Source organism: Callithrix jacchus, chromosome 20 (assembly GCF_049354715.1).
Source record: "Callithrix jacchus isolate 240 chromosome 20, calJac240_pri, whole genome shotgun sequence".
Lineage (NCBI taxonomy): Eukaryota > Metazoa > Chordata > Mammalia > Primates > Cebidae > Callithrix > Callithrix jacchus.
Window position 1 is genome coordinate 29,871,395 of NC_133521.1, and position 27,091 is coordinate 29,898,485.

General features: G+C 47.8%; 2 protein-coding genes across 6 annotated transcripts in view; one reads left to right on the forward strand and one right to left on the reverse strand.

Annotated features, from left to right (window-relative positions):
- Nucleotides 1-19,489, forward strand: part of TXNL4B (thioredoxin like 4B) — a 58,369-nt gene extending 38,880 nt beyond the window's left edge. The window contains exons 4-5 of one of the 2 annotated variants that reach the window (XM_078357609.1): nucleotides 15,431-15,592; nucleotides 19,375-19,466. In XM_078357609.1, the coding sequence (XP_078213735.1) occupies nucleotides 15,431-15,592; nucleotides 19,375-19,432 (220 nt within the window). In that variant the 3' untranslated portion in view covers nucleotides 19,433-19,466. Of the gene's footprint in view, nucleotides 1-15,430; nucleotides 15,593-19,374 lie in introns of both variants that reach the window. The other variant, XM_078357610.1, reaches the window with a different exon arrangement.
- On the reverse strand, nucleotides 6,199-24,116 carry DHODH (dihydroorotate dehydrogenase (quinone)). Of its 4 annotated transcripts, none has more exons than XM_002761120.6 (9): nucleotides 24,075-24,116; nucleotides 20,793-21,005; nucleotides 18,577-18,776; nucleotides 15,841-15,923; nucleotides 11,685-11,872; nucleotides 10,679-10,792; nucleotides 9,863-10,016; nucleotides 9,550-9,709; nucleotides 6,199-9,056 (listed from the first exon to the last, which is right to left on the reverse strand). In XM_002761120.6, exons 1-9 carry the CDS (start codon nucleotides 24,093-24,095, stop codon nucleotides 9,002-9,004), a joined length of 1,188 nt encoding a protein of 395 aa, XP_002761166.1. In that variant the 5' UTR covers nucleotides 24,096-24,116; the 3' UTR covers nucleotides 6,199-9,001. The 4 variants fall into 4 exon arrangements, with proteins under 4 accessions (XP_002761166.1, XP_078213733.1, XP_035137680.1 ...); XM_078357607.1 differs by having other exon boundaries at nucleotides 24,041-24,116; XM_035281789.3 differs by having other exon boundaries at nucleotides 23,902-24,116.
- Between the last annotated feature and the right edge of the window lie 2,975 nt (nucleotides 24,117-27,091).

Below are 27,091 nucleotides of genomic sequence, written 5' to 3' on the forward strand. Positions count from 1 at the left end.
AGGGCCTGCCGGGGGCCTACGGGGCAGGCTGTTGCTGGGCAGGGAACAGTGGGGCTTCTTTAAAAAATTTCTCTGCAGGGTATTTTAACAGCGGGCTAGAGGTTGGATGCATAATTTAGTGCTGAATGTGGGCTTGGGCATGGTATGCAGAGGCGGGGTGCGGGGAAGCTTTGTGGGGAAGCCAGATAATGAGCTCGGGTGATGACGCAATTATCAGGCACAAAGAGTGGTGAATGTGTCCGTTTGACCACGGCAAGGCAACTGGCCTTACATCAGTCACGATCACAAGAGCACAACAAACAAAGGAGTGAAGGGGTTTTTATCCCTAACGCAGCTCCTGTCCCTGTGTCCTTCCCCTCTTGGCTAGGGTTGGACTGCACAAACTAAGCCGGTCGCAGTTGGCTAAGACTTAAACTTTTCTAAATATGGTTAGCACGCATTTGTAAGAGAAGGAGGGGGTGGGAGTGGTGTGTCCGTTATAGTACAAGACATGTCTGGACATGTCTGGGTGTGTCAGGGCATAACTAGAGTAGGAGGGTGGTTTGCAGGAGGTTGGGCTTTTGAACAAAGGATAGGAACATTACACAATTAAACCTTTTGAAGAGGAACTTTTTATTCCTAACATTTCCATGCTGGGATGGGTTGGATTCTCCAGGCATTATCTTCACAACTCTGTCCTGTCCTGAGCTCTATATCTGGGATGTAAATTTGGGACTGCAACAGGGTTTGCCCTTCATTAGCTGTCCTTGGGTACCACGTGGGCACTTGAGACCCAAGACAACTGAAAAAAACATTAGGAAGACTACCTGTGTCATCATTTCAAATTATTAATTAATTTATTTATTTATTTATTTTTATTTTTATTTTATTTTATTTTTTTTGAGATGGAGTTTCTCTGTTGTTACCCATACTGGAGTGCAATGGCACGATCTCGGCTCACTGCAACCTCCGCCTTCTGGGTTCAAACAATTCTCCTGCCTCAGCCTCCCGAGTAGCTGGGACTACAGGTGCGCACCACCAAGCCCAGCTAATTTTTGTATTTTTAGTAGACGCGGGGTTTCACCTTGTTGACCAGGATGGTCTCGATCTCTTGGCCTCATGATCCACCCACCTCAGCCTCCCAAAGTGCTGGGATTATAGGCATGAGCCACCACGCCCGGCCTCAAATTATTAATTTAAAATCTTAAAATCATGCTATGTTAAATAATAGGTAATCATAGAATGTCTAAGTCATATGTTTAGAAAACAATGGATCTTTTAATAATAAATTGAGGAAACATATCTTTCTTAAAAATTACGAAATGGTTTTCATCTACAAATATTGATATAAAATAATTCAAAAGCACTTACTTCCTAAGTTTTCTACTAGAAATTAGGGCTACTAAGAATTAAAATTATAGTTTATATATATATATAATTAAAACTACTAGATGTGCCTGTAATCCCAGGACTTTGGGAGGCCAAGGTGGGTGGATTAAGAGGTCAAGAGTTCAAGACTAGCCTGGCCAACATGGTTAAATCCCGTCTCTACTATAAATGAGCCAGGCATGGTGGCACATGCCTGTCATCCCAGCTAGTCAGGAGTCTGAGGCAGGAGAATTGCTTGACCCTGGGAGGTGGAGGTTGCAGTGAGCCAAGATGGTGCCACTGTACTCCAGCCTGGATGACAGAGCAAGACTCTACCTCAAAAAATAAAATAAAATAAAACTAGATATAAGAGAAACAATTCTATATAGAGAGTGTATAAAGAAAGTAAAATGTGTTTTTTATTTTTAAAGCTATAAAGTGTAATTTTGTTATTTGACATGAGAAAGGACTAATGATGAGAGAAAGAAAAGTAAATTTTTTTTTTTTTGAGATGGAGTTTCGCTCTTGTTGCCCAGGCTGCAGTGTAATGACACGATCTTGGCTCATCACAACCTCCGCCTCCTGAGTTCAAGTAATTCTCCTGCCTCAGCCTCCCGAGTAGCTGGGATTACAGGCATGCACCACCACACCCAGATTTTTTAGTAGAGACAGAGTTTCTCCATGTCAGTCAGACTGGTCTTGAACTCTCTACCTCAGGTGATCTGCCCACCTCAGCCTTCCCAAGTGCTGGGATTACAGGCGTGAGCCACCACACCCGGCAAAAAAGTGAATTTTTGACCTAAGGTCAAATGCCAAAAAAAAGAAAAAAGGAAAAGTATAGAACAAAACTGAAGGTTCAGACAAGTTATAGATGGTTTGTAGAAGATTAAGCTGTGAAAGAAACGTCATGTATGATCAAGTTGGCTAAAATTAAAGGAAACTTATATATTTTTCCAAAAATTGAACACTAATATCAAAAAAACACTGATGCAAGGCCAGAGTCTGGGCCCGTGTTGGACCAGTGGTTTTCTCAGAGCACTGATTTGCTCTTTAATGAAAAAAATCATAAAATAATTTTCTTTACCTTTTAGGGAATTGGCCTAGGAAACTGTCCATTCCATGTTTCCTCAGGAAAATTTCTTATGCCTTGTGACTCTTAAATCTTTTGTCATTTTCATTTTATTTCATAGTGACCTTGATCCTATTTTGATCAAGTGTTTTAAACCTTCACTATTTGACAGACTTCCCAAGATTAAATTTCAAATTATAAAATCAAGTCTTTTTTGACCTGCACTAAGTTAGACATAACAGGAACTCCTGTAGGCCGGGCGCAGTGGCTCACGCCTGTAATCCCAGGGCTTTGGGAGGCTGAGGTGGGTGGATCACGAGGTCAGGAGCTCAAGACCATCCTGGTTAACAAGGTGAACCATGTTTCTACTAAAAATAAAAAAATAAAAAAAATTAGCCAGGCGTGGTGCATGTGCCTGTAGTCCCAGCTACTCAGGAGGCTGAGGCAGGAGAATCACTTGCACCTGGGAGGTGGAGGTTGTGGTGAGCCAAGATCACACCACTGCGTTCCAGCCTGGGCAACAGAGCAAGACTCTGTCTCAAAAAAAAGGGGGACTCCTGGAAGTCCAAGAGAGACATATTGAGCTTGTTTAGTATGTTAAAAAACCACATAGGAAGCATTGTCACATAAAAAAATGATGTTCAACTTTCTTTAAGTTATATTTATAAAATTATTAACATGTTCCAAAATAGTATGATAGTCCCAAATTTTGGTACAGCTTGGTATATGTTATGGGTCATCATTATGGTTATGTTAAATTGTTGTATGCCACGGAAATAACCAAATTTCCTGTCAATTGCATCTTTAACCATGACTGTTTTTTTTCATCATCCAGAGGTACTATCTATGTCTTTCTCATAATAGGCCTAAACACCTAGCTCCTCTTGAAAATTGTTCTTGTCTGTTTTAACGTGTCTTACCAGTTTTCCAACCCAGATTTTGATCATATCCCACTTCTGGGTCTTATCCATAGCCTTAACCAATATAACTGAACATCGGTAAGAGACACTGATAAAGATTTGACAAGTGGGTAGGTGTGGTGGCTCACACCTATAATCCCAGCACTTTGGGAGTCTTAAGGCAGTGGATCACCTAAGGTCAGGAGTTGGAGACCAGGTTGGCCAAAATGTTGAAACCCTATCTCTACTAAAAATACATTAATTAGCCTGGCATGGTGGCAGGCATCCGTAATCCCAGCTATTCTGGAGGCTGAGGCAGGAGAATAGCTTAAACCTGGGAGGCAGAGGTTGCAGTGAGCCAAGATCACGCTATTGTGCTCCAGCCTGTGCAACAAGAGCGACACTCAGTCTCAAAAAAAAAAAAAAAGATCTAACAGGGGTCTGCCCACCCACTTTAGACTCTGCATGGCCAAAGATGTTCAGTTGTCATAAGCTTCTTAGCCACATGAGTCACACCACGAGACTAGATGGACCCAGGGCAGGTAGCCACACCATGTGGGCAACAATATGTGATAGAGCATAAACTGGTCATCAGTGCTGCCTACAGCAAGTTTCTACCAAAGGGAAATGACGAATTATACCCCCAGTTGACAGGCAAGATGGACTCCCTGAGGCCCAAAAGTTAAAAGCAGAACCAAGAGGTCATGGCAGAGTGAGGGGAGTAGTAACACCGTGTCCTTGGAGAGTGTTGCAAAGTCTGTTTTTCTGTGACCAAGTCAAAGAACAGTCCCTGAAAACAAGTGTACCTGGAAATTCCCCACCTGACCACCAGGTACCAACTGACCAACAACCTGGAACCAGCCAATTAAGAGACTGGTGATTTCGGGTTTAAAAGTCATCCAGTCAAGACTGTTCCTGGCCAGGCGTGATGGCTCACACCTGTAATCACAGCACTTTTGGAGGCTGAAGTGGGAGGATCACTTGAGCTCAGGAGTTTGAGACCGGTCTGGACAACATAGTGAGAATCTATGTCTACAAAAATTTTTTTAAATAGCCAAGTATGTGCACACTTGCGAGGCTGAGGTGGGTGGACTCTTTGAGCTCAAGAGGTCAAGGCTGCAGTGTGCTGTGATTGTGCCATTGCACTCTAGAGTAGGTGACAAAGTAAGACACTAAGACTGTTCCTTACTCCTTTTCTGTGGGTTTTTGCCTTTATAATGTCCTACTCTCTGACACGTTCTTAGAGCACACTTTCATTTTACACCAAAGGCTGTGTCACCCCAATCTGCAGATTGCCTTCAGAAAATAAAGTTCTCCCTTTTGCCTCCATAAATCTCATGGTCTTTTGTTAACAGTGTGGACCTAAATTAGAAGCCCTAATTCACATATGGCACACAAACCAGTTTTAATGGACTGGCACGATATCAGCTGATGTCTTAAAAACTGGAGATGATTCACAAAACATGCAGATTTCTGCCTTCTCATATTTTTATTTATGTATTTATTTTTTATTTGTTTTTTTTTTTGTTTTTGTTTTTGTTTGTTTTGAGGCTGAGTCTCACTCTGTCACCAGGGTGGAGTGCAGTGGCGCAATCTCGGCTCACTGCAACCTCTGCCTTCCAAGTTCAAGCAATTCTTCTGCCTTAGCCTCCCAAATAGGTGGGTCTATAGGCATGCACCACCACACCCAGCTAATTTTTGTATTTTTAGTAGAAACAGCGTTTCACAATGTTGGCTAGGATGGTCTTGATCTCTTGACTTCGTGAACTGCCTGCCACAGCCTCCCAAAGTGCTGAGATTACAGGCATAAGCCACCACGCCTGGCTGGCTTTCTCTTATTAAAGGCTGGCCAACATTGCGGGCAGCAAACCAGCTGGAGTGCAAGAGCAGGGTCCTCTTCCAGACTGAGCCTGTGACTCCCATCTGCTGCTGAGAGCAGAGCCAAGTCAACCCTCCGTGTCCTGCAAACCTGATTTTCCTACCCAGGGACACTTGAGTAAGCACCACCGAGAAGCTACTGAGCTAGCCAAGCTACACCCTCAGCCTCCAAGATGGAAGTGAGCAAATGGTCTCCACGCTGCCTCACCGTTCCCCACTTGTCCTGGAGACTGCCATTCTGACTGGATATTTCCCAAGTGGGGTCTTCATGGATAACCAGATTAAAAAGTATTGGCTACAGAACTTGACCCAGAAGCAGCCTATCATAAAGTCACTGGGGAAATGAATTCTTTCAAAACACAGAGTGTATATGACCTGACGTCCCTGCCCCTTTGAAGGAAGCTGCTGCACGTAGGAACCTCAGCCGTTTCTGACACAGAGTTGAGCCCATTGTAGGGGACAGAGGAGAGAAAAAGAGAGAGATGCAAGTGGCAGTCATTCTGGCTGCAGCCCAAAGTAACTTGCTAAACCCTCCATTTCTTTTTTTTCTCTCTCTCTTTTTTTTTTTTTTAACCAAGGGAGAGCCATAATGCAAGCTATTCCTAGTGGAAAAGTTGAGAACGGCTTATTCCAGACCAGTGAAATTGAAATTCCCATGTGGAACAACATAAGAGGAAAGGGGCCTCCCTTACAAAGTTGGACAGCCCTCTTTATGGCAATTTGGCAATAACTATCAACATGTTCAGTGTGTATAAACTTTGCCCAAGCAATACCACTTCTGGGAATCTATTCTACCACAAAGATATGTAAGACTACAAAGATACATAAACCCTGAGCACTGAAGCACTGTCTGATGTGAAAAACTGAAAATATCCTTTGTGTTTACCCATAAGCAAACGCTGAAGGATTTATGCTGTGGAAAGCGCTGTTAGGGCGGGGCCAATCTGAGGGATGAATATTGAAGTATATCATTATGATGACATGTGAAAAGAGTAAGTCACAGAATAGGATTAACGTAGGGCTTTTATTTAACTGATATGAAACTGGCAACCAAAGACAATTATGCACTCCACAGAAAACACAAAATTGAGTAATGTAAATAGCATTTGGAATTCTGCGCATCCTTCCACCATCCTCGGTCCCAAAAGAAGACGCAGGCATCACCAATCTCCCAGGTCTCCCAGCACTGACAGCTGCTCTGGGGTCGGAATGTGGCTTCCAGCATTAAGAAAAATAGGTATCCTCAGGCCAGGTGTATTGGCTCACGTCTGTAATCCCATCTCTTTGGGATGCCAAGGCCGGCAGATTGCCTGAAGTCAGGAGTTCGAGACCAGCCTGGCCAACATGATGAAACCCCATCTCTACTAAAAATACAAAAAGTAGCCAGGCATGGTGGCGGGCATCAGTAATCCCAGCTACTCAGGAGGCTGAGGGAGGAGAATTGTTTGAACCCAGGACATGGAGGTTGCAGTGAGCAGAGATTGCACCACTGTACTCCAGCCCGGGTGACAGAGTGAGACTCCGCCAAAGGAAGAGAGGAAGGGAGGGGAGGGGAAGGGAGGGGAAGAGAAGGTGAGGTAGTGGAGGAGAGGGGAGGGAAGAAAAATAGGTATCCTCACACCATATGGCCCCTGAATGCAAGACAGCTCCTTACCCTGGTGGTCAATCAGCCTGTTCCAGGCCGAGAGAGAATGTCAGTCTCCCATGGAGAAACTTCCAAGGGCCTACTCCTCCCCGTTCTCCTCCACCCCTTCCCTTCCCTTTCCGAAATCGTTCAGTCCTGAAGCTATTAAGTGGGACAGAGTAGGTAGATGCCTGTAACATGGGGAAGGGAGGGCAGGTGGCTCACAGCCCAGACAGAACAAGAGTGTCCAGAGTATGTGGACAAGTACCCGATGTGACATGTTTGAGCCCAAGCTGGTAAGGAAAGCAACCCACAGGGGACTGGCCAGCATGTGGCTCCTTTTCCTTCTCCTTCTGCCCATTCCTGGCTCTCCTTCAGGGCACTGCTCTTCCTGGAGTAAGGAACAAATATGGAGAAGCAGAAGGCAATGAGCCAGCTTTGACAGCAGCCAAGGCTTGGTCCATTCGGCACAACATGCTCTGCGACCACCCTGCCAGGCTCGAGCCCAGCGAAGCAGCCTCCACACACGGAGACTGGACCATCAGCTGCCTCTCTTCCCCCATCTCCTCATCTGTAAAGCGGGCATGTCAAGCCCTTGGCGCAGCATCCGGCCCACAGTCAGTGTTCAGTGGACGGGAGACGCCTGCCCGGCAGCTCCTTTCTTCAGGCCTCACAGGGTAGCTTTGAACAGGCAAAGCCAGAGGAGCTAGGGATGTCCCCTGTTGCTGTCTCCACGATGGCAAAGGGGCAGCTTGAAAACCTGATAGGGGCAGCTTGGCTTTATGTCAGAATGTGAAACACACCAGCCCCTCAGCCCAGCTGTGACACCTCTTGGAATCTGCTCTGCACTGTTGCCCGAACGAAGGCACATTCCCATGGTGTTCAGTGAGGCACCACCAGTGATAGGAAAATGCCAGAAGTCAGCAACGTGATCACCAACAGGGGACTGAGGCCCAGCGTGAACCGGCCCACAGGTGATGAAGAAAGTCAACGTAGAATCGTATTTGTGGGCTGATGCCATTTGTGTGAAAACATAAAATAACTATACAGAAAACAGTGCATTCCATCCATAGATAGGTATTCCAAAAATACACACAGCCGCATAGATATCTGAGTGTGTATGTAGAAAATGAACATTTCTATGCAGGGGAAAAGTCGGGGATATAAACACCAAGCAGAAGGCATGTCTGCAGAGTGGCGTGACGAGGGACAGGAATGTTTACATTCCAAGAGTGCAGTACTGTTTGAATTGCTGGTGAAGAATTCAGGCCAGTTTTCTCATCAAAAACCTAACGTCAGGATGCTTAGGAGACACAGACTGAAGCACTTCAGGGTAAGGCGCAATGACTCAGCAATAATAAACAGGTAATACACATGAATATTTCATCCAGGTTAAAGAGGGAGGGAGAGAAATGGGAAAACATGTTTTTTTTTTGTGACGGAGTCTCACTGTGTCACCCAAGCGGGAATGCAGTGGTGCAATCTTGGCTCACTGCAACCTCCGCCTCTTGGGTTCAAGGGATTCTCCTGCCTGTCTCCTGAGTAGTTGGGATTAAAAGTGACTGCCACCACGCCTGGCTAATTTTTGTATTTTTGGTACAGATAGGGCTTCACCATGTTGGCCAGGTTAGTCTTGAACTCCTGACCTCAGGTGATCTGCCTGCCTTGGCCTTCCAAAGTGCTAGGATTACAGGCATGAGCCATCACGCCCCACCCTTATGTTTGAAATATTTTTTTTAAGTTTAAAATATTAAATAAAGATCAAATGAAACACAGTCAGGTTCCTGGGGAGCCCACTGCAGATGCAGGTGGAAGATCCTGGAAGGCCCCGCAGCATCTGGGCAGGGCCTGTGGCAAACCAGAAAGGGCTAGGGTTTAAATCCAGGTTCTAAATGGCTTTATTTTTCCATGACTTTTTTCCCCTAATATTCAATGTCCTTGCAATACTGACGGATCCTAGGGTTTGAATCCACAAAGAATCACAAATGCAGTTGATGGTCTGACCAAGGATCTGAAGAAAGCCCGAGGTTGAGCCTGGTGACCCCTATTGGCTTTTACAGTGCAGCCATGCCACGGCTTGGGGACATGGCTCAAAGCAGAGTCCCTCCTCTCATGATCCAGCCACAGAGGCTTGCCTGAGTCCTTGGGAAGATTCTAGATCAGGTTTCCCAACCGATGCCATCCTCACCTCCGATGATCTGCTCCAATGGCATCTGTGACTCTGCCAAAGCCCTGCTCTCTGGAAAGAGCAAACAAAGCAATTTCAGCAAACAGTGAAGGATGGGCCCTGCTCTTACAGGAAGCCCACGTTCACCCATAAACGCATCATCCCGCCAAGGAACATCTTCGTTCATTTTCTCTACACTCTTCACCCAGGGACCTAGGGGTAGTAGTTCCACCAAGGTAGGAACAGAGCAGGAAGGAAATTGCTTATAAGCATTGACAGCTCCCAACACTGAGCCAGTGTTGCTTAATTAATGGGAATGCTGCTGGGATTCCTCAGGCTCCTCTCCCTCGAGCAAATGGACAACTCCGCTTTAGAAACATCATTGCCTTGGAAGTAAATCCTCAGCTCTGCTTGGCACTGTTTGTCCTTCATCAAAAGAGTAACCCAGAATAATTTCTCCCCACTTCAGAGTGTACCCCTCAACTCCTTTTTCAATGAACAAGAAAGTGATTCTGAATTAACCTCTGCCTAACTTCTGTTTCAAGCCACACATGGCTTCACTCACTTCAGAAGGGCCTCCAGTTCCCGCTTGACTCTGCCCACCACGGGTGGCCCCCAGAAGGTGAGGGCTGTGTACAGCTGCACCAGGGAGGCCCCTGCCCGGATCTTCTCCAGCGCGTCCTGCCCGCTGCTCACACCACCAACCCCAATTATGGGAACTCGGCCTATAGAAAAGCACACGGTAACACCATAAAAAAGGATGTGGCTTCAGCCCCCCAGCCCCCCACAATCACAGCCGATTAGAGAATTATGATTCCCATCACAACCCAAGAACCCAAACCACATGCAGATCGGCAGACAGATGCCAGAAGCCTTGCCTTGGGTGAGTGTGTACATCTCTCGAATGGTCTGAGTTGATAAATCCCGGAGGGGCTTCCCACTCAGCCCTCCTGTTTCAGAGCGCAGGGCACCCCGGAGGCCAGCAGGGCGACTCACAGTGGTGTTTGTGACAATCAGCCCATCGATGCCCAACTACAGTGCGAGATAGAGAAAAAGCCGTGAGTCATGGCACTGCAGGACTCAGAGGTGCTTCTCTGGAGGTCAAAAGCAGCAGCTGGGCTACACTTACAGCCCCCAAAGCAAGAGCTACACCAGACCCCACTACTCATCTTTTCCTCAACAAGTTGTAAAATGAGCCATAATGTGACCACGCTGACCACCCATAACATTCCGCTAGGACAGGGTCCAGTCCTTACAACAACCCAATTATAGTGTCTTGTCTGAGGCCCCCAGGTAGTAAGTGGTGGAACCAGGATTTGAACCCATGGTGGCCAGGCTCAATCAGTTTCCACTACTCTCCTATGCCACAGAGACCTGCTGTTCAGACAGGCTGGAGAGAGGAGTGAGATAAGGAATTTTCAGTCCCATCTGAGACTGGCCAAGGACCCAACCAAGCTCAAGCCTTAACCTTGCTGGATGGAGATGAGGAGAGACAGGAAGAGGCATGAGAAAAAGACTCCTTCGAGCATTTATTCCAGTGTTCGCTTTTGACTACAGGGTGAGTTACACCAACCCAGCCTTCAATATCAAGGAGAGGAAATCACAAAGGCTGCTGTTCTGGGCTAGCCCAGCTGGCCAAACGGCCTCTGTAGACCACTGGGGGGTGCACCCCGGGCCCAGACCCCCACTCGAACCTCTTTGACCACACTGGCAATGTCCTCCTTGTCCTGGGAGGTGAGGTCAGGAGCGATCTTCACCAGCACTGCCGGCCTGTGCACTCCCTGCAAGGCATCCCTCTCCTGCAGCACCTAGGGTGACACAGAGCCAGAGCTGGGGACCTTGCAGACCACAGCCCACAATGCAGCTGTGACCTACAGGGCAGGTCAGGGTTTCCACAAAAGCAATCAGACTAAAGTAGGAACAAGTTCTCCTTTTCAGGAAACCCAGCCCTCAGACATGTGAGGTGCACCATCAAGATGGGATTCGATTCCATTTTTTTAGGCCAAGGGATCCCCATGGGCATTGGCTAATAACTTAAGGGTTTTCCAGACATTTTTTGAGACAAGTCTCACTCTGTCACCCATGCTGGAGTGTAGTAGCATGATCACGGCTCACTGTAGCCTGCATCTCCCTGGGCTCAGGCGATCCTTCCACTTCAGCCTCCAGAGTCCCTGAGACTGTGGGTGTGCGCCACCATGCCCAGCTAATTTCTGTATTTTTTTAAGTTGGGGTTTTGCCAGGTTGCCCAGACTGGTCTCAAACTCCTGGGCTGTAAGTAATCCACCCACCTCGGCCACCCACGGGGCTGGGATTACAGGCATGAGCCACTGTGCCCAGCCTCTTTTAGACTTTTATTCCTAAAAGATAACCAGGAAATATTACCACAAGTACTAGGTGCTGAAGTCCTTCACTCAGAGCTCTGGGTGCTACGGTCAGGGAGACAAATGAGAGATACGGTCTCTGCTCTCACAGACCCCGTGCTTTACAGCAGCAGGGACACATAATTTGTCAACATCGTGTATAATCATCGTCAGGACAGGGGATCAGAGGGGGCTCCGGGAAGGCATAGCCAGAGGTCTTACTGGTCCAGATGCTAAGGATAGCTTCTGAGGGCAATGCTGAAACCGCCCTAGAGAATGAAGGGTAGCAGGTAGGACAGGCTGGTGGGACGGGGCCTGGCGAAGAGGTGCAGTTACCCACCTTGGTCAGCAGGCGGCGCAGCTCGGCCTTTCCCTGAAGGCTCCGCAGCCCCGCGGTGTTGGGGCTGGACACATTCACCACCAGGTAGTCAGCCAGCGGACCCAGCACGCGCACCCCTTCTGCATAGTCTGCCGTGGCGTCCGCTGAGGTCTTGTTCTTCCCCAGGTTGACCCCCAGCGGCAGTCCATCTGCAAACATCGCTGGTCAGGCCTGAGCCCCGCACAGCATTTCCTGTGCCACCTTCTGAGGCTGTCCTTGACCAGACCACCCATGGACTGCTGTGTGGGAATTGCCCCCAAACCTGACCTGCCCCACACCGGCTGACAGGTGCTCCACTGGCCTGGGCCTGCCTACTGACCAAAAACCACTTGCTGCCTGCCTAGCAAAGTCTGGGCAGCTATCACAATGTTTTGCTACATTTTGCCTTATCTATCTATCTATCTATCTATCTATCTATCTATCTATCTGTCTATCTATCTATCTATCTGTCCATTCATCCATCCATCCATCCATCCTGGGTTCAGGCAATTCTCCTGCCTCAGCCTCCTGAGTAGCTGGGATCGCGCCACCATGCCCAGCTAATTTTTTGTATCTTTAGTAGAGACGGGGTTTCACCATTTTGACCAGGATGGTCTCGATCTCTTGGCCTCGTGATCCACCTGCCTCAGCCTCCCAAAGTGCTGGGATTACAGGCTTGAGCTACCGCACCCAGCCTGCCCTTTTTATTTTTAAAATTTTTATGAAAAATGGACAAATAAGTGCAAATACTTATGGTACAAAGATAGGCCTCATAAATTGAATAAAACTGAGAACAAACAGAACTCAGTAGGACATCAGGCCGGCGACGCTCACCTCAAGGGATGCTTGTTGGTCTTGGCTCAGCCGACTGGATGTGCAGTTGTGAAGAAAAAGCAAAGTGAAAGAGGAGGCATACAATACTGAAAACCAGGCCAGGCATGGCGGCTCACGCCTGTGATCACAGCACTTTGGGTGGCCAACGTAGGAGGATTGCTTGAGCCCAGGAATTCAAGACCAGTCTGGGCAAAATGGCGAAACCCCATCTACAATGAAAACATCAGCCGGGTGCAGTGATGCACTCCTGTAGTCCCAGCTACTCAGGATGCTGAAGTAGGACTGAGGCCGCAGTGAACTGTGATCACGCCACTGCACTCCAGCCTGAGCAGCAGAGCAAGATGCTGTCTCAAAAATATATATATATACTGGAATTTTTTTTTTTTTTTTTTTGAGATGGAGTCTCTTCACTCTACTGCCCAGGTTGGAATGCTGTGGCACAATCCTGGGTCACTGCAACCTCCGCCTCCCGAGTTCAAGCAATTCTCCTGTCTCAGCCTCCCAAGTAGCTGGGATTACAGGTACGCACCACCACACCCAGCTAATTTTTTTATTTTTAGTAGAGACAGGGCTTCACCATGTTGGCCAGGATGGTCTCGATCTGACATCATGATCTACCTGCTTCGCCTCCCAAAGTGCTGGAATTACAGGCGTGAGCCACGGCACCCGGCCTAATTTTTGTATTTTTAGTAGAGATGGAGTTTCATCATGTTGGCCAGGCTGGTCTCAAACCCCTGACCTCAAGTGATCTGCCTGCCTCAGCCTCCCAGAGTGTTGGGGTTACAGGTGTGAGCCACTGCACCCGGCCAAATATTTTCAATTATCATGTCTAAAAATGTGGAGGTGTAATTGTTTCTAACTTCTTTTACTTCTCTGAGGAAAGGGACTCTCCCTCATGTGACAACTGAGGGAACCCTGTATCTTCCGTGCTCCCGGGACAACCTGATCGCTCCCCTAGCCTGGGCATCATTATTAACACCTGCTCCTTTTTACTCTCAGGAGGGTCTCAGTTTGCATGTAAGCCACAAGGTCAGCTCACTGAAAAGTCCACAGGACTCACTATCAGTGGACTTGCATTTCAGACTTCCAGAAAAACATTTTCAGAAACACTATGTGTAAAAGAAAAGGGTTGTCTGCACTTGATTTCTCCTAAGATACTCATATCTGCACAGGGAGTGGTACATCAATGGTACAGGCTGTTTTTTTTCCATCTGAAGGTTGGGGAAAGACCTAGAACAAGTAGCTCACAAAATGTGTTCCCAGGCCAGAGAGGATCAAACATCTGCTGTACCACTAACCACCTTCTCACGCCCCAGCACACCCTCTCATCTCAGCTAGAAAGTAAATGAGATTAGTGTAGCTACCTTCCAGGGTGGGGACTGGAGGAGGGGATCAGAACCCTACTGGAAGCCAGGAACAGTGGCTCATGCCTGTAATCCCAGCACTTTGGGAGGCTGAGGCAGGCGATCGCTTGAGGTCAGGAGTTCAAGACCAGACTGGCCAACAAGGTGAAACCATGTCTCTACTAAAAATAAGAAAATTAGTTGGGTGTGGTGGCAGGCCCCTATAATCCCAGCTACTCCAGAGGCTGAGAAAGGAGAATTGTTTGAACCTGGGCGGCAGAGGTTGCAGTGAGCTGAAATCATGCCACTGCACTCCAGCCTGTGCAACAGAGCCAGACTCTGTCTCAAGAAAAAAAAAAAAATCAGTTAGAGAAAATGGTTATCATAAGATCTCCAAGCCTCCCATCAAGCCAAGACCATTTGTAAGCTTGAATTCTTTTCCACAAAAGTAAACTGGCTTGAAGGAGACTATCACTTCCATGTAGCTAATGGATTAGAAGTCATCTGCCCAAACTGACAAGATTTGGGAGTGGACAGAAATTGCTAGATTACTCTGTCCCCAAAGGGCACCAAAGCTTTTATCAACGCATGTTCCTTGGTATGGTGCTGACAAGTGCTGTCATCAAGGTCCCTAACCTGCTGGCAGACATGTCCGTGCCGAGCGCTGCTGCAGTCTGCTGACCAGGAGGGCCGGGAAGGAGGGCTGGGCAGGGAAGAACAGGGGATAAAGCCAGGACACAGCACTGCAGACACCGAGAAAAAAAAGCAAGCATGAAGGCAGGCGAGCATCACAAACCGTGCAGGTCCTGTGATGGCCTCCAAAGCTCCCCACATGGGCGGCTCTGCAGTATAGCAGGGTTCAACCCAAGCCAGGGGTTTCCAAAAGATCACTTCCTGTTCCCCAAATCCGACACTGCTCAGTGCCCTTTCCACCTCACTTCCTGAAATGAATCCCATGCGGTTTCTTCCTCCTGCTACCAGGACTATCTGGGACGGCAGAGGTTGCAGTGAGCTGAAATCATGCCACTGCACTCCAGCCTGTGCAACAGAGACACCCTGGAAGGAGTTTCAGAGGGACCCAAAGAAGAAAATAGTCACTACTGAGCCGCAGCCCCACACAATCCCAGAGCGTACCAGGGCCATTAAGGTTGGGGCAACACAGGGTACGACCACTAAGTACATCCGGAGAGAGACGAGGCAGAGGCCACAGAGAACACCCGTGTGGCTGAAGGCACCTTCCAGAATGTATGTTGTTTTTGTTTTTTTCTTAGAGAAATGGGATCTCACCATGTTGCCCAGGCTACTCTTAAACTCCTGAGCTCAAGTGATCCTCCCACCTTGGCCACCCAAAGTATTGAGATTACAGGTGTGAGCCACCACATTGAGCCAAAGGTGAGCACTGTTTCCAAAACAAGTCATGAAGATTATTTTCCCAAATGCTAATATTAGTTATCCTTGAGTAGGGAGGAGTATCTGTTTCTTGAACTTTCTGTCTTTACATTTCTCTGTATTTACTAAGTCTTCTATGATTAATGAACAATATTTACACAGCAGACAAAAAAAAAAGGGAGGACAGAGGGGACCAGAGGAAGATGACGCTCAAGTCCTGCCCACGCCGTCACTGCCCGTGAGATCACAGCCCAGCGCTTTGCTTCGTTTGCTGTCCGGCCTCCCTAGTTACGGTCACGGGTTACATAACGAGGCAGAAGCAAAGTGAGTATTTGCTAAATTGTGAAATCCAGTTAAACTCTTGGAGCCTGTGTGGGACCAGGAAGATCCCTCTAGAAGGCATTTTGGTGGTTCCCTAGCGGTTTTTGCTATTGAGCTCAGGTAACCACTGAGTTCCTTAGTGGTTTTTGCTGTTGCTCAATCATGTTTATTTCACTAGAAACGTTCCCAGCGTTTCTCCCACGTTTCCTCCTAATCAATAAGAAAGGCCCGCTGACGCAACCACACTTTACCTTCTGTGAGCTTGGCCTGCTTCTGCTGTCTGGCCCGTAACCTTTGTTCCACCGCTGAAAGCCCGTGACTGTTAAATCCATACCTGTAGAGAACAAGCAGATGGGAGGGGCAAAGTGAGAGGGCAGAGGATTTAAAGAGACTGCTCCATGGCCATTTCCTGTATACTTAAGACTTTCAAACACAAGAGAAAAAAATCACAGTCAATTCTACATTTTCAGGGTGTAAACACCCCTGGGGCTCCTAGAGAACTTGCCAGGACACCATCCAATACCCAAGGAAAGATTAAAATTTGCAAAGGCTCAGCCAACTGGCATTGGAAACAGCCCAGGCTCAGCAGCAGCTGCCCCAGACCTGCTGGATCACCACTCCTTACCCAGCCACTGAGAATCGCACATGCACTTGCCACCTGCTGCTGGGCTCCCCAACAGCCTCCTGAGGCCCCTGCAGCCACCTCCATCTCCCTACGCTTTCTGCTTGTGAAAATCACATCTCTTCCTAGCTCAGAGCGAATGCTCCCTCTCCTCCTGCACAGAGCTCCCAGCTACAAAGGACTCCTCATCCCCCTGGCCTTCCTACCTCTATCCTGGCTCAGGATAGATGCATACATATATGCTCAAGGTCTCGTACTAGGTTACAATCTTCTTGAGGGTGAGCAGCATCTCATACCTCTCTCATTCCTCTGTCACTGTCACTAGACACTCCCCGAAGGCAAGGGCCTCATCTCTCTTTCATCCCTGTGTCCCCAGCCTCACCGTGTGTGTTGACCTAGTAGCCAGTCCCCTTCCTCTTCCTTCTAGTCAATAAAACTCACCTTCCCTGATACAGGGTAAAATGCTAATGACTCCTTTCCCAGCCTTGCTGGCAAGTGAAACACAAATGTGTACCCAAATGTGGACATGGAGACACTAGTGAGGCCTACTGGGAGCCTCTGAGAGCAGCCCCCAGCCCCTCCGCTCTTCCCTTCTGCTCTTGAGTGTCCATGTAAGAACATAACATTTGGCTGGGCACGGTGGCTCATGCCTGTAATCCCAGCACTTTGGGAGGCCAACGCAGGCAGATCATGAGGTCAGGAGACTGAGACCATCCTGACCATGGTGAAACCCCATCTCTACTAAAATACAAAAAAAACATTAGCCAGGCATGGTGGCACACACCTGTAGTCCCGGCTACTCAGGAGGCTGAAGCAGGGGAATTGCTCGAATCTGGGAGACAGATGAATGAGCTGAGCTCCTGCCAATGCACTCCAGCCTGGCAAAAGAACAAGACTCCATCTCAAAAAACAAAACAAAACAAAATATACTTGCAGCTGAGGTCACTCTCTGATAAGCTAAAAGGGAAGGCCCAGAGAAGTGGGACCAGAGTCTCAGCGTTGCCCTGGTGCTCAACCAAGCCGGGACCTGCCCATCACACCTGTTATGAGAAGAAAATAATATCAAATGCCTGTTGTTTAAGCCACTTTGTTAAAGCCAAAAGCATCTATAATAACAGATACAGCGGCACACATATGTGATGACTTCATACATTCACCCGTTCATTCAGCAACTGTTGAATGAACTGCTGCGCAGCCAGGAGGCCACATACACACAGTGCTCAGAGCACGATCTCACTCCTGCTCACCTACAGGATTCACCAAGTACCATCATCTCAGCACCTGCAGTTATCTGTAGCAGCTGAATGATATGCAAATACATTTTGCCTGGCCAATTCTGAAGATATTGATCTCCACCCACAATGCAGCAGAAAGATCAATAACTTGATCTCTAATGCTGGAGAATTTCCCTGAAACAAGCATAATAAAGCAGGAAGCACGGCCAAGTAACCATCCTACAGGTCTGTCTCCCAGGAGGCTACCAGCGGCCCCAAAGATGCCCTTCGAAATCTCCCCAAGGAAGCTCTTCAAAATCCTCTTCCAAAAAGTAGGCACTTCTTCACTTTTTGGGTTTGCTCTGGTAAAAATTGCCCAGGGATGACAAAGGGAGGGGCCTTCTACAGTCTAGAAGGATCTCCCACTAAGAGCAGCTATGCATGTTGCAGATCACTTTCTCCTGTTTGCTCAAGGCTGGGGCTGTGCTGTCCAGTACAAGCTTGCTGGCCACGTGCGGCTGCTGGCTGCTGGGAATGCAGCTGGTCCAGAGGGACAGGTGCTGAGAGGAAAGTACACACTGGCTCTTGAAGACTTGGGACAAGCAAAAGAAAGTAAAAATAGCCCATTAATAACTTTTATGTTGTTTTAAATATATGTTTTTTAAATACTTGTAACATATTAAATATAACTAAATTATAATTTTAAGTAAGTATCAATTTCACTTATTTCTGTTTACTGTCTTAATGTGGTCACTAGAATACTTTACATCACATATGGACTCATATTACATTTCTCTTGCACAGTGTGGGGTAAGGGCATTGGAGAAACAACATGGGCAGAGCAGAGACTCTAAAGTCCAGTAAGCCCAGGCCGTGCCCAGGCTCTCCTGCTTACAGTCTCCGTGACTGAAGCTGAGTTATTTGGCTCCACGAGCCTCCACATACACAACTGTTAAATGGACATGACAAAGCCTGCTTTTCAAGATGGATGCCCGGGGCACATAGTAGATGCTCAGCAGGGTTCCTGATCGTTCCAAATGACAGAAGAATGTCCACACTGTATGACAGAAAACAACAGACGCAGATCTTACATGTCCGAAAGTCCGGCTGGAAAGAGGGCATCCTCCGTGAACTCTGGGCCACTCACCTACCTGTTAATGACAGCTTCGTCCTCAGGGAGGCGGAATACTCTGGGTCTGGGGTTTCCTTCCTGAGGTTTTGGAGTCACACTTCCTATCTCAACAAAACCAAAGCCCATCTTATAAAGTCCGTCCACGGCTTCTCCATGCTTGTCAAATCCTGCAGCAATTCCTACTGGATTTCGGAACTTATGGCCCAGAACTCTCACTTCCTGGGAAGAGGAAGACAAAGTGAGAGGCACACAAGGCTACCCCGCCGTGTCTCAAAGCATGCTTCCTGGCACGGCTACATCAGAATGACTCAGGAAGCTTGTGAAACCTCAGATCTCAGGGCCCACCCCCCAAGGTCAAAATCCTTAGCAGAGGAATGGAGCACTGGGGGAACCTATTTTTAACAGTGCCAGCTTTCCAGGGGACTGTGACGCCTGCTAGAGTTTGAAAACCATTAGGATTTATTATTAGCAAGCCTGGGGGAAGAAAGGATGTTTTTACCGTGTGTTGAATGAACAAAAGACGAGCACTGTCTTTTCCAGTTGTGGTTAAGGTTCATACCTTGTTGTCAACTAGCCTTGGTGCGAGAGAGTAGCTCACTGCTGTCAGGCCCTAAGTAGTGCTTCCCTGAAACCACGGCATGTCAAGCAGCAAAACCCTTTGATCAGCTTAATAAACATCAGCTCCAGCTGTGTCCCTCTTCATCCAGGCTGGTAATAAGCCCCAGCCACGTGCCCCACCCTCCCATGGGAAACCAGAGGAAGGAAGGTGAGGTGTTCAGCTGGGCAGAACTGACTGACGGGCTTCGTGACCTTTCAGGAGACTAGCCAGGGCCTCCCAGGGGGAGCACCAAAGGATCCTGGAAGCAGGGCGTTAAGAGGGATGCTCCAAGAAGGAAGAATAACAACAAATGAAGGTAAGAATGTTCATAGCACCTCGGGACTGGGAAGAGACTGGGGGCTGGACTAGACCAGGCCCCGCTCTCAGATGTGGCGGTGAAACTGGCCTGGCACGGGGCCAGGGCATCTGACTATTCCAAGTGTACCCCCAGGGGATTCTAACATGCCTGACAGAGGCAAAGCGTGGAGAGCTAAACCAGGAAAGTTGGGGTGAAATCATCAAGAGTCCTGGCTACCAGTTAAAAAGTCTGGGTCACATTCTAAATGAGCTTCTGTAAGAGTGGGCCCACACCGCAGTGTTCAGGGCAATAGCTCAGGCATCTGTGTTTACACAGACACAGCTATGGCCCTCAAGCACACTGCACTTCCTTCCAAATTCACCCCATCTCTGTGTCCCACTCATTATTTACTCACATTTTCACTGGTTCCAGGGCTCTCAGACTAGCAGTCTGGGGTGAGGATGGCTTAAAGGAGTGTTCTTTCTGAGCCTACAGTGCCTGTTAGTGTGTGAGCACGGTGAGTCAGGCAAAGTGACACATCTGCTCAACACCGTAAAATCATAAAGTGAAAAGGAGTTTAAGGTAGGAAGGGGAAATGCAGTGAAGGCCCCTTTAGTTTGTAACAGTGACCCTTCCCACCAGAGTTCTGAGTGCTCCTTGTTTGCATTTTCACACACAAATCTTTCTGATGTCCTTCCGTTTGGTAAGAAGCCTCTCAAAAGGAAACTGCGGAGGCTTCCATGAGGATGCAGCTTCCACAAGGACAGGGATTCTTCAATTCGGTGTCCTGCACTAAGCCCGCAACACAGCCCACATCAGTGCGTGGAGAGCGCCCGTATGCTGGACAAGCAGCTGAGTGAGGCTGAGGCTGGGACTAGACCCTCCTGCCTCACACCTGCGCTTATTGATTCTGGCAGCTTCCCCATGTAGCCGAGAGGAAGACTGAACTACCTGAAGGACAGGACAGCAAGGCAGGACAGCGGCCAAGGGGCAGGAAGCCAGCGTCAGACTCCGTGGGTTTGAATCCTAGTTCTGCTACCCGCTAGCTGTGTGACTTGGGTTACTTTTTGTTACTACTCTGTTCCTTGGTTTCCTGATCCCTGTTGGGGGACGATAACAGAACCCAGCTCACGGAGCAGTTGGGAGGATCACACAGGAACACCACTTAACACCATCCCATATATGCAACATGACATAAAATAATAATGCTCAGACTGAATTCCAAATCCCCACTGCCCACTTGGGGTTCTGGTTTTCAAAAAGATCAGTCCCAGCTGAGTTTAGGAGACTTCAGCCTTCACCTTTGCATTTAATGCACAGGGTGTCCCGGAACACCTACCAGCATGTCAGAGTCTTGAAATGTGGCCCGAGGAAGGAGCCCCAGGGAGGTGAAGCGAACGGCCAGTCTGTGGGCTGACTCTGGGTCCAGCAGGCCCTGCAGAGCCGGCATCAGGTGTTCGGCATAGAAACGCTCATCCCCCGTGGCCACCAGGTAGGAGGCGAAGAGAAACCCTCCACCCCCCAGGATGACCACAGCATCCTGGGCCCGCTTCTGCAAAAAAAAAAAAAAAAAGAGCCTATTAGGGGAGCCCCCGGGCCAGGCTGCAACACCCTCCCTGAGCCCTTCACAGCCAGGCACGCAGAGGGCATAACGGCAGGCCACATGAAACAAATGCCCTTAGCCTTTGGCTGCCACTAGCCTCTACAGTCGGAGGCTCTATCTACATTTCTGCGTACATACCCTCTTCCGGCCATAAAGGCTTTCCTGGGACTCCAGGCCAGAGATTTCAGGAGGGACAGTACCGTTTCCTAGGGGGATTGTGGTGGATATCGTTACTGGTTACAGTGACAGGGCAATGCTAATAGACGTGGTGGGGAGGAATCCATAAAGTCAGACATCCTTCTGGGCCTGGGACTATCTGACATGAACTGTGCCACTTCCTGTGTGACTTCTGAACGTCCTACTGACATCTGTGTGGGGAAAAAGTTATCTGTTCATATTATCTGAACCAAACCACATTCTACCACATGAACACAAACTGTCTTCCTTGACCTCCTGGTTTCAAGCGATCCTCCCACCTCAGCCTCCCCAAATAACTGGGACCACAGGTACATGCCACCAAGCCCAGCCAATTTTTTGAAGTCTTGCTATGTTGCCCAGGCTGGTCTTGAACTCTAGGGCTCAAGCAGTACTCCTGCCTTGGTCTCCCAAAGTGATGGGATTATAGGCGTGAGCCACCATGCCCAGCCTCCACATGGTTTTCACATACAGTACAAGTATCTTGTAAATTGAGGGGCAACTGTCCAGTTTTGCACAGAACATTCCCAAGAATTGTTTACCATTTCAGAAAATCTCATCGGGAATGGTACAGTGCTTTGCTGGGGTGTTTGATGATGTCACACACCTGTGCACTCACATTTCTAAATAGAGGCTTAAACAGAACTATCTCACTAGGGGAATCATATAGAATATTTACATACTGCAATACATGTGATTTTATTAATATAAACTACTTTTAAAATTTCTCCTTTATATTCCAGTTGGGGTATTAATTATGCTGGCTTTTTAAAGCTGTACTTGGTGGCTCATGCTTGTAATCCCAGCACTTTGGGAGGCTGAAGTGGGAGGATTGCTTGAACTCAGGAATTTGAGATCAGCCTGGGCAACAGAATGAGACCCCCGTCTCTACAAAATATAAAAAATTAGCCAGGTATGGTGGTGCACCTGCCATCTCAGCTACTTGGGAGGCTGAAGTGGGTGGATCCCTTGAGCCCAGGAGGTCCAGGATGCAGTGAGTCAGGACTCACTTTCAGGTGTCTCCACGCTATGCTCATTCTGTCAAAAGTGGTTCACAATGCTTTTCGTTAATTATCACTGACAGATGCTGAATTCGTGAGTCCAGTCATTCATCAAATACTGATGAGCAAAAATGACAAAACAGATCTTGCCCCTGCCCTAGTGGAGAATGTGATCTTATGAAGAAATAGACAGAAATCAATGATCATGCAAATATGTAGTCATGGTAACTGTGATGAAGGATAAAAAGTATAAGGTAAGGAAAGAATTCAACCCAATCTTAGAGGTAAGGAAAGCCTTCCTTAAGGAAATAACTTAAAGCTGATGCTCAAGGGATAAACGAGTTGATGGGAGTCTCTCTGAACTTACTCTGGTTCAATTATTTAAAAAAATAGTTAACTAGAAGGCAGTAGGGAGAGGAAAAAGTATAAAGGCTCTCACAGTAGCAGAAGAGAATGAGAAAAGATGAAAGTTTGTAACAGTGAGTGAGGAAAAGTAAGGCTTAAGACAAGGCAGGAGAAATGAGCAGGAGTCTTGGCCAAAATAAAGATTTGGGTTTTGTTCCCTAAACCAGGAAATGACATGATCAGCTTTGTTTTTAAGGATCTTTCCAAACTGCTAAAGAGATGTAGACCAAGTATTCATTGGCTGGGTGCAGTAGCCCACGCCTGTAATCCCACCACTTTGAGAGGCTGAGGCGGGAAGATTCCTTGAAGCCAACAGTTCTAGACCAGCCTGGGCAACACAGTGAGACCCCATCTCTCTCCCTATATTTATTTATTTTTAATTTTCTGTTTTTAAGATATCGTCTTGCTCTGTCGCCAGGCTGGAGTGCAGTGGCACGATATCGGCTCACTGCAACCTCCACCTCCCAGGTTCAAATGATTCTCCTGCCTCAGCCTCCCTCTCGAGTAGCTGGGACTACAGGCACCTGCCGCCACGCCCAGCTAATTTTTTTGTATTTTTAGTGGAGACGGGGTTTCATCAAGTTGGCCAGGATGGTCTCGATCTCTTGATCTCATGGTCCGCCTGCCTCGGCCGCCCAAAGTGCTGGGGTTTCAGGGGTGAGCCACTGTGCCCGGCCTCATATATTTATTTTAAAAAGAGACTCGGGCCGGGCGACCAACATAGTGAAACCCCGTCTCTACTAAAAATACAAAAATTAACAGGGCATGGTAGCGCGCGCCTGTAATCCCAGCTACTCGGGAGGCTGAGGCAGGAGAATCGCTTGAACCCGAGAGGCAGAGGTTGCAGTGAGCCGGATCACTCCATCGCACTCCAGCCTCAGCGACAGAGCGAGACTCCGTCTCATAAATAAGTAAAAGAGAGACTCAAGGTATTCATTGCCTCCCTTGGAGACTCTACGCCCCCCGCCCCATGCCAATCAACAAACATTTGAATATCTACTACATACGGGGATACAACTAACAACGCTTCACATAGAGCCTCCCAACAAAACTTTACCTAAAAGGGTCGGGAGCATGTCCTACTCTAGATTCATTCCGAATTGGACCCTGCACACAACGCTAAGAAGCCCTGTGCCAGGCTCAAAAACGTGGCCCAGGCGCAGACACTCAAATCAGCACCCTCCCAGACCTGCAGGCGCTGTCTGCACACGCCCGACCGAGTCCACGTGCAAATGCAAACGTACTAGCATTTGCAGGCGCCCCCGGAAACACGCACACGTCCCGGGGGTGGGGCCACACTCCCGGAGCCGCCTTCGGTCCAAGCCTCACCCGGCCTGGCTTCCCCGTTCTCCCCTCGCCCGCCCTGGTCCCGTCCGGACACACCCTCGCCGGCCCAAGCCTCACTCGCGCGACTCACTTTCAGGTGTCTCCACGCCATGCTTTTTCCGTCATTAAGCCCGCCCCTGTCTCCCTTCCATTGGAGGATATGGCGGCGGCCCCTCCTATTTCCAGCCCTTAGCCGCCAGTCCACCAATTCCCGGACAGCAGGGTTGAGCGGGCGCCTCCGCAGCGGGGAAGGCCCGGCAGCACCTCGAGGTTCTGGTTGGGTGCGCTTGCGCAGTAGCGACGGTCAAACCTCTTATACCCGCCCTCCTCCTGGTCTTCCTGCGTGGTCGCTGACGGTTGGCCGAGGAGCCGCTGCGCGGGTTTTGTTGCTAGTTGCGTAGTCCTGCAGTCTCGAATCCGAGAGTCCGCGAGGAGTCGGGGCTCTGTCAAGAAGACAGGTGTTGAGGTCGTGCCACACACTGCTGTCTTTCTGCCAGGGTCGCGTTGCGACTTTCGTGGGCCCCCTGCTGGTTATTTTAGTGTGGACATCAGAACACTGTGTTTCACACAGTATTTGTGCAGTTTTTATTACTTTAAGAAATAAATGGCCGGGCATGGTGGCTCAAGCCTGTAATCCAAGCACTCTGGAGGCCGAGACGGGTGGATCACCTGAGGTCGGGGGTTCAAGACCAGCCTGACCAATATGGTGAAACCCCGTCTTTATTTAAAAATAAATAAATAAAATAATAAATTTTACTGCTGTGTTAATATAAAATGAATGCGTTAATATATAAACGTTTTTCTACGTAAAAGTTGATTTTTCTTCAGGTTTTTAAAGAAATTAAAACATTTTCTTGAGGCCGGGCGCGGTGGCTCACACCTGTAATCCCAGCACTTTGGGAGGTCCAAGCGGGCAGCTCACTTGGGGTCAAGAGTTCAAGACCAGCCTGGCTAAGATGGAGGAACCCCCCCCCGCCCCCGTCTCTACTAAAAAAAAAAAGAAAGAAAGATAAAATAACCTGGCGTAGTAGCGGGCACCACTTGGGAGGCTGAGGCAGGAGAATCGCTTGAACCCCGTAGGCGGAGGTTATAGTGAGCCAAGACTGCGACTGCACTCCAGCCTGGCAACATGGCTAGACTCCATCTCAAAAAAACAAAAAAAAGTACTTTACCCTTTATGAAAAAGACTGAAATGAAATGACCTGACTTGACTTTCAGAGATTTCATCAACGTCAGGTTTTATTTTAAAATGCTTGAAACATATGTGTGCATGTGTGGTGTATTTATTTGTGTATGTATATGAAGATGTTTAGAAGTTGAGGCTCTGTGAACTTTGAAAACTAAAAAGCATCCTGTATCCCGATGAGTCCATTGCCACACACTCTTGTAAGGGTGGACTACTCTGCTCAGAAACCTTCCAAATAAACTGCAAACCTTTTATCCTGGCACTTGAAACACTCCCGTTTTCTGGTTACGGTTCCCACTACAGTCCCGCCGAGTAGCCCCTACATGCACACACACACACACACACACACACACACAAATGTTTTCCTTTTATCAATACCTTCCACTTTCCCACCTCTGTGTATTTATTCACATTGACTTCTCTGCTAAGATGTCCGTTTCATCTGTCTAAATATTGCCATCTTTATATATTTGTTTCAAAGGCCGAAAGTAATTTCTTCCTTATCTGAACCTACACAGCAGCACTTAAGCTGTCCCTGTAGGCTGGCACTTTTCGTTGTTTTTGTTAGTTATAATTATTATGCCTTTTCTTTCCTTATTGGACTTTTTGAAAGTGATGATTGTGCTATATTTATCTTTCATTTGATTACTGCAGTGTTTTTGGTGTCTTTGGTTTTTGGGGGGTTTTTTGAGACAGAGTCTCACTCTGTTGCCCATGCTGGAGTGCAGTGGCACAATCTCAGCTCACTGCAACCTCCACCAACTGGTTCAAGTGATCCTCCTGCCTCACCCTCCGAAGTAGCTAGGATTACCAGGTGCCACCATGCCTGGCTAATTTTTCTATTTTTAGTAGAGACAGGGTCTCACCATGTTGGCCAGGCTAGTCTTGAGCTCCTCAACTCAAGTGATCCACCCACCTCAGCTTCCCAAAGTGCTAGGAGTAGAGGCCTGAGCCACCACACCCAGCTGATTACTGCAGTGTTTTTCAAACAGGATGTATTCTTGGAGTCTGTGTTTTAGAGAATCTCATACTTTTGGTGGCCACTTCTGTACTGATTTTTAGAGTAATTTAAGCATCATTTGGACTATCTGAATAACCGTCTTAAACCTGAAACCTGCCAACTGGTCCAGTGCCCACATTTGTTTGCGTTTATCACTTTTTGGCACCAAGACAGAACCAGCTGTAATACGTGTGTTGGGTACGCAACAGGTGGAGACCAAATGACCTGCTGTGTTTGAACAAAGGTTTTTTTCTTTTAGTGAGTCAAATAAAGAAATGTGGTAACAGAATTGAATTTTCCCCATATCATTAAATAGTGTGCATGCCAGACTCAAAGGAACCTGTGCAGTCATAGGCCGGAGAACCCTGTTTATCTGCTATTTAGCTTGGCAAAATTTGGATCTCATTTGTTTTCAGTTTTGTTTGTATTTAATTTGTATTCATTTTTCCATGTAATATTGTTTGGTTTTTATGACTGTGTAAGAGTTTTAAGATAAAGTTCATGGACCTGGGATGGTGGCTCACACCTGGACTTTGGGAGACCAAGGTGAGAGGACCATTTGAGTCCAGGAGTTCAAGACTGCACTGAGCTATCATCATGCTATGCCCTCCAGCCTGGGCAGCATAACGAGACTCCATATCAAAAAACATAGACTTTATGCTTAGTTCTGTTTGCATGTACTTAAGAGACAGAATACAGTAATTTAAATCAGTCCTAGGGGTGGCAGAGATGTAGGATGAGCAAGTCAAGAGATTTAATGTGCAACCTGAGGACTACAGGTAACAAAACTGGATCGTAGACAGGATTCATGCTGGATGAGATTTTAGCTGCTTTTGCCACAAAACCAAAAAAAAGTGGGTAACTAATGTTAGATGATGGATGTGTTTGTTTTACTCTAATAACCTTCTTAATATCTATATGC

What these genes read in the sequence shown, in the direction of transcription:
- DHODH (XM_002761120.6), bottom strand. Translation starts at nt 24,095, where the DNA reads ATGGCGTGGAGACACCTGAAA. An exon ending in TTCAAGACTCTGACATGCTG is followed by an intron (nt 18,777 to 20,792) that starts GTAGGTGTTCCG and finishes TCCTCTTCCCAG; the next exon opens with GAAGTGAGAGTTCTGGGCCA. An exon ending in GCAGGCCAAGCTCACAGAAG is followed by an intron (nt 11,873 to 15,840) that starts GTAAAGTGTGGT and finishes CGATGTTTGCAG; the next exon opens with ATGGACTGCCGCTGGGGGTC.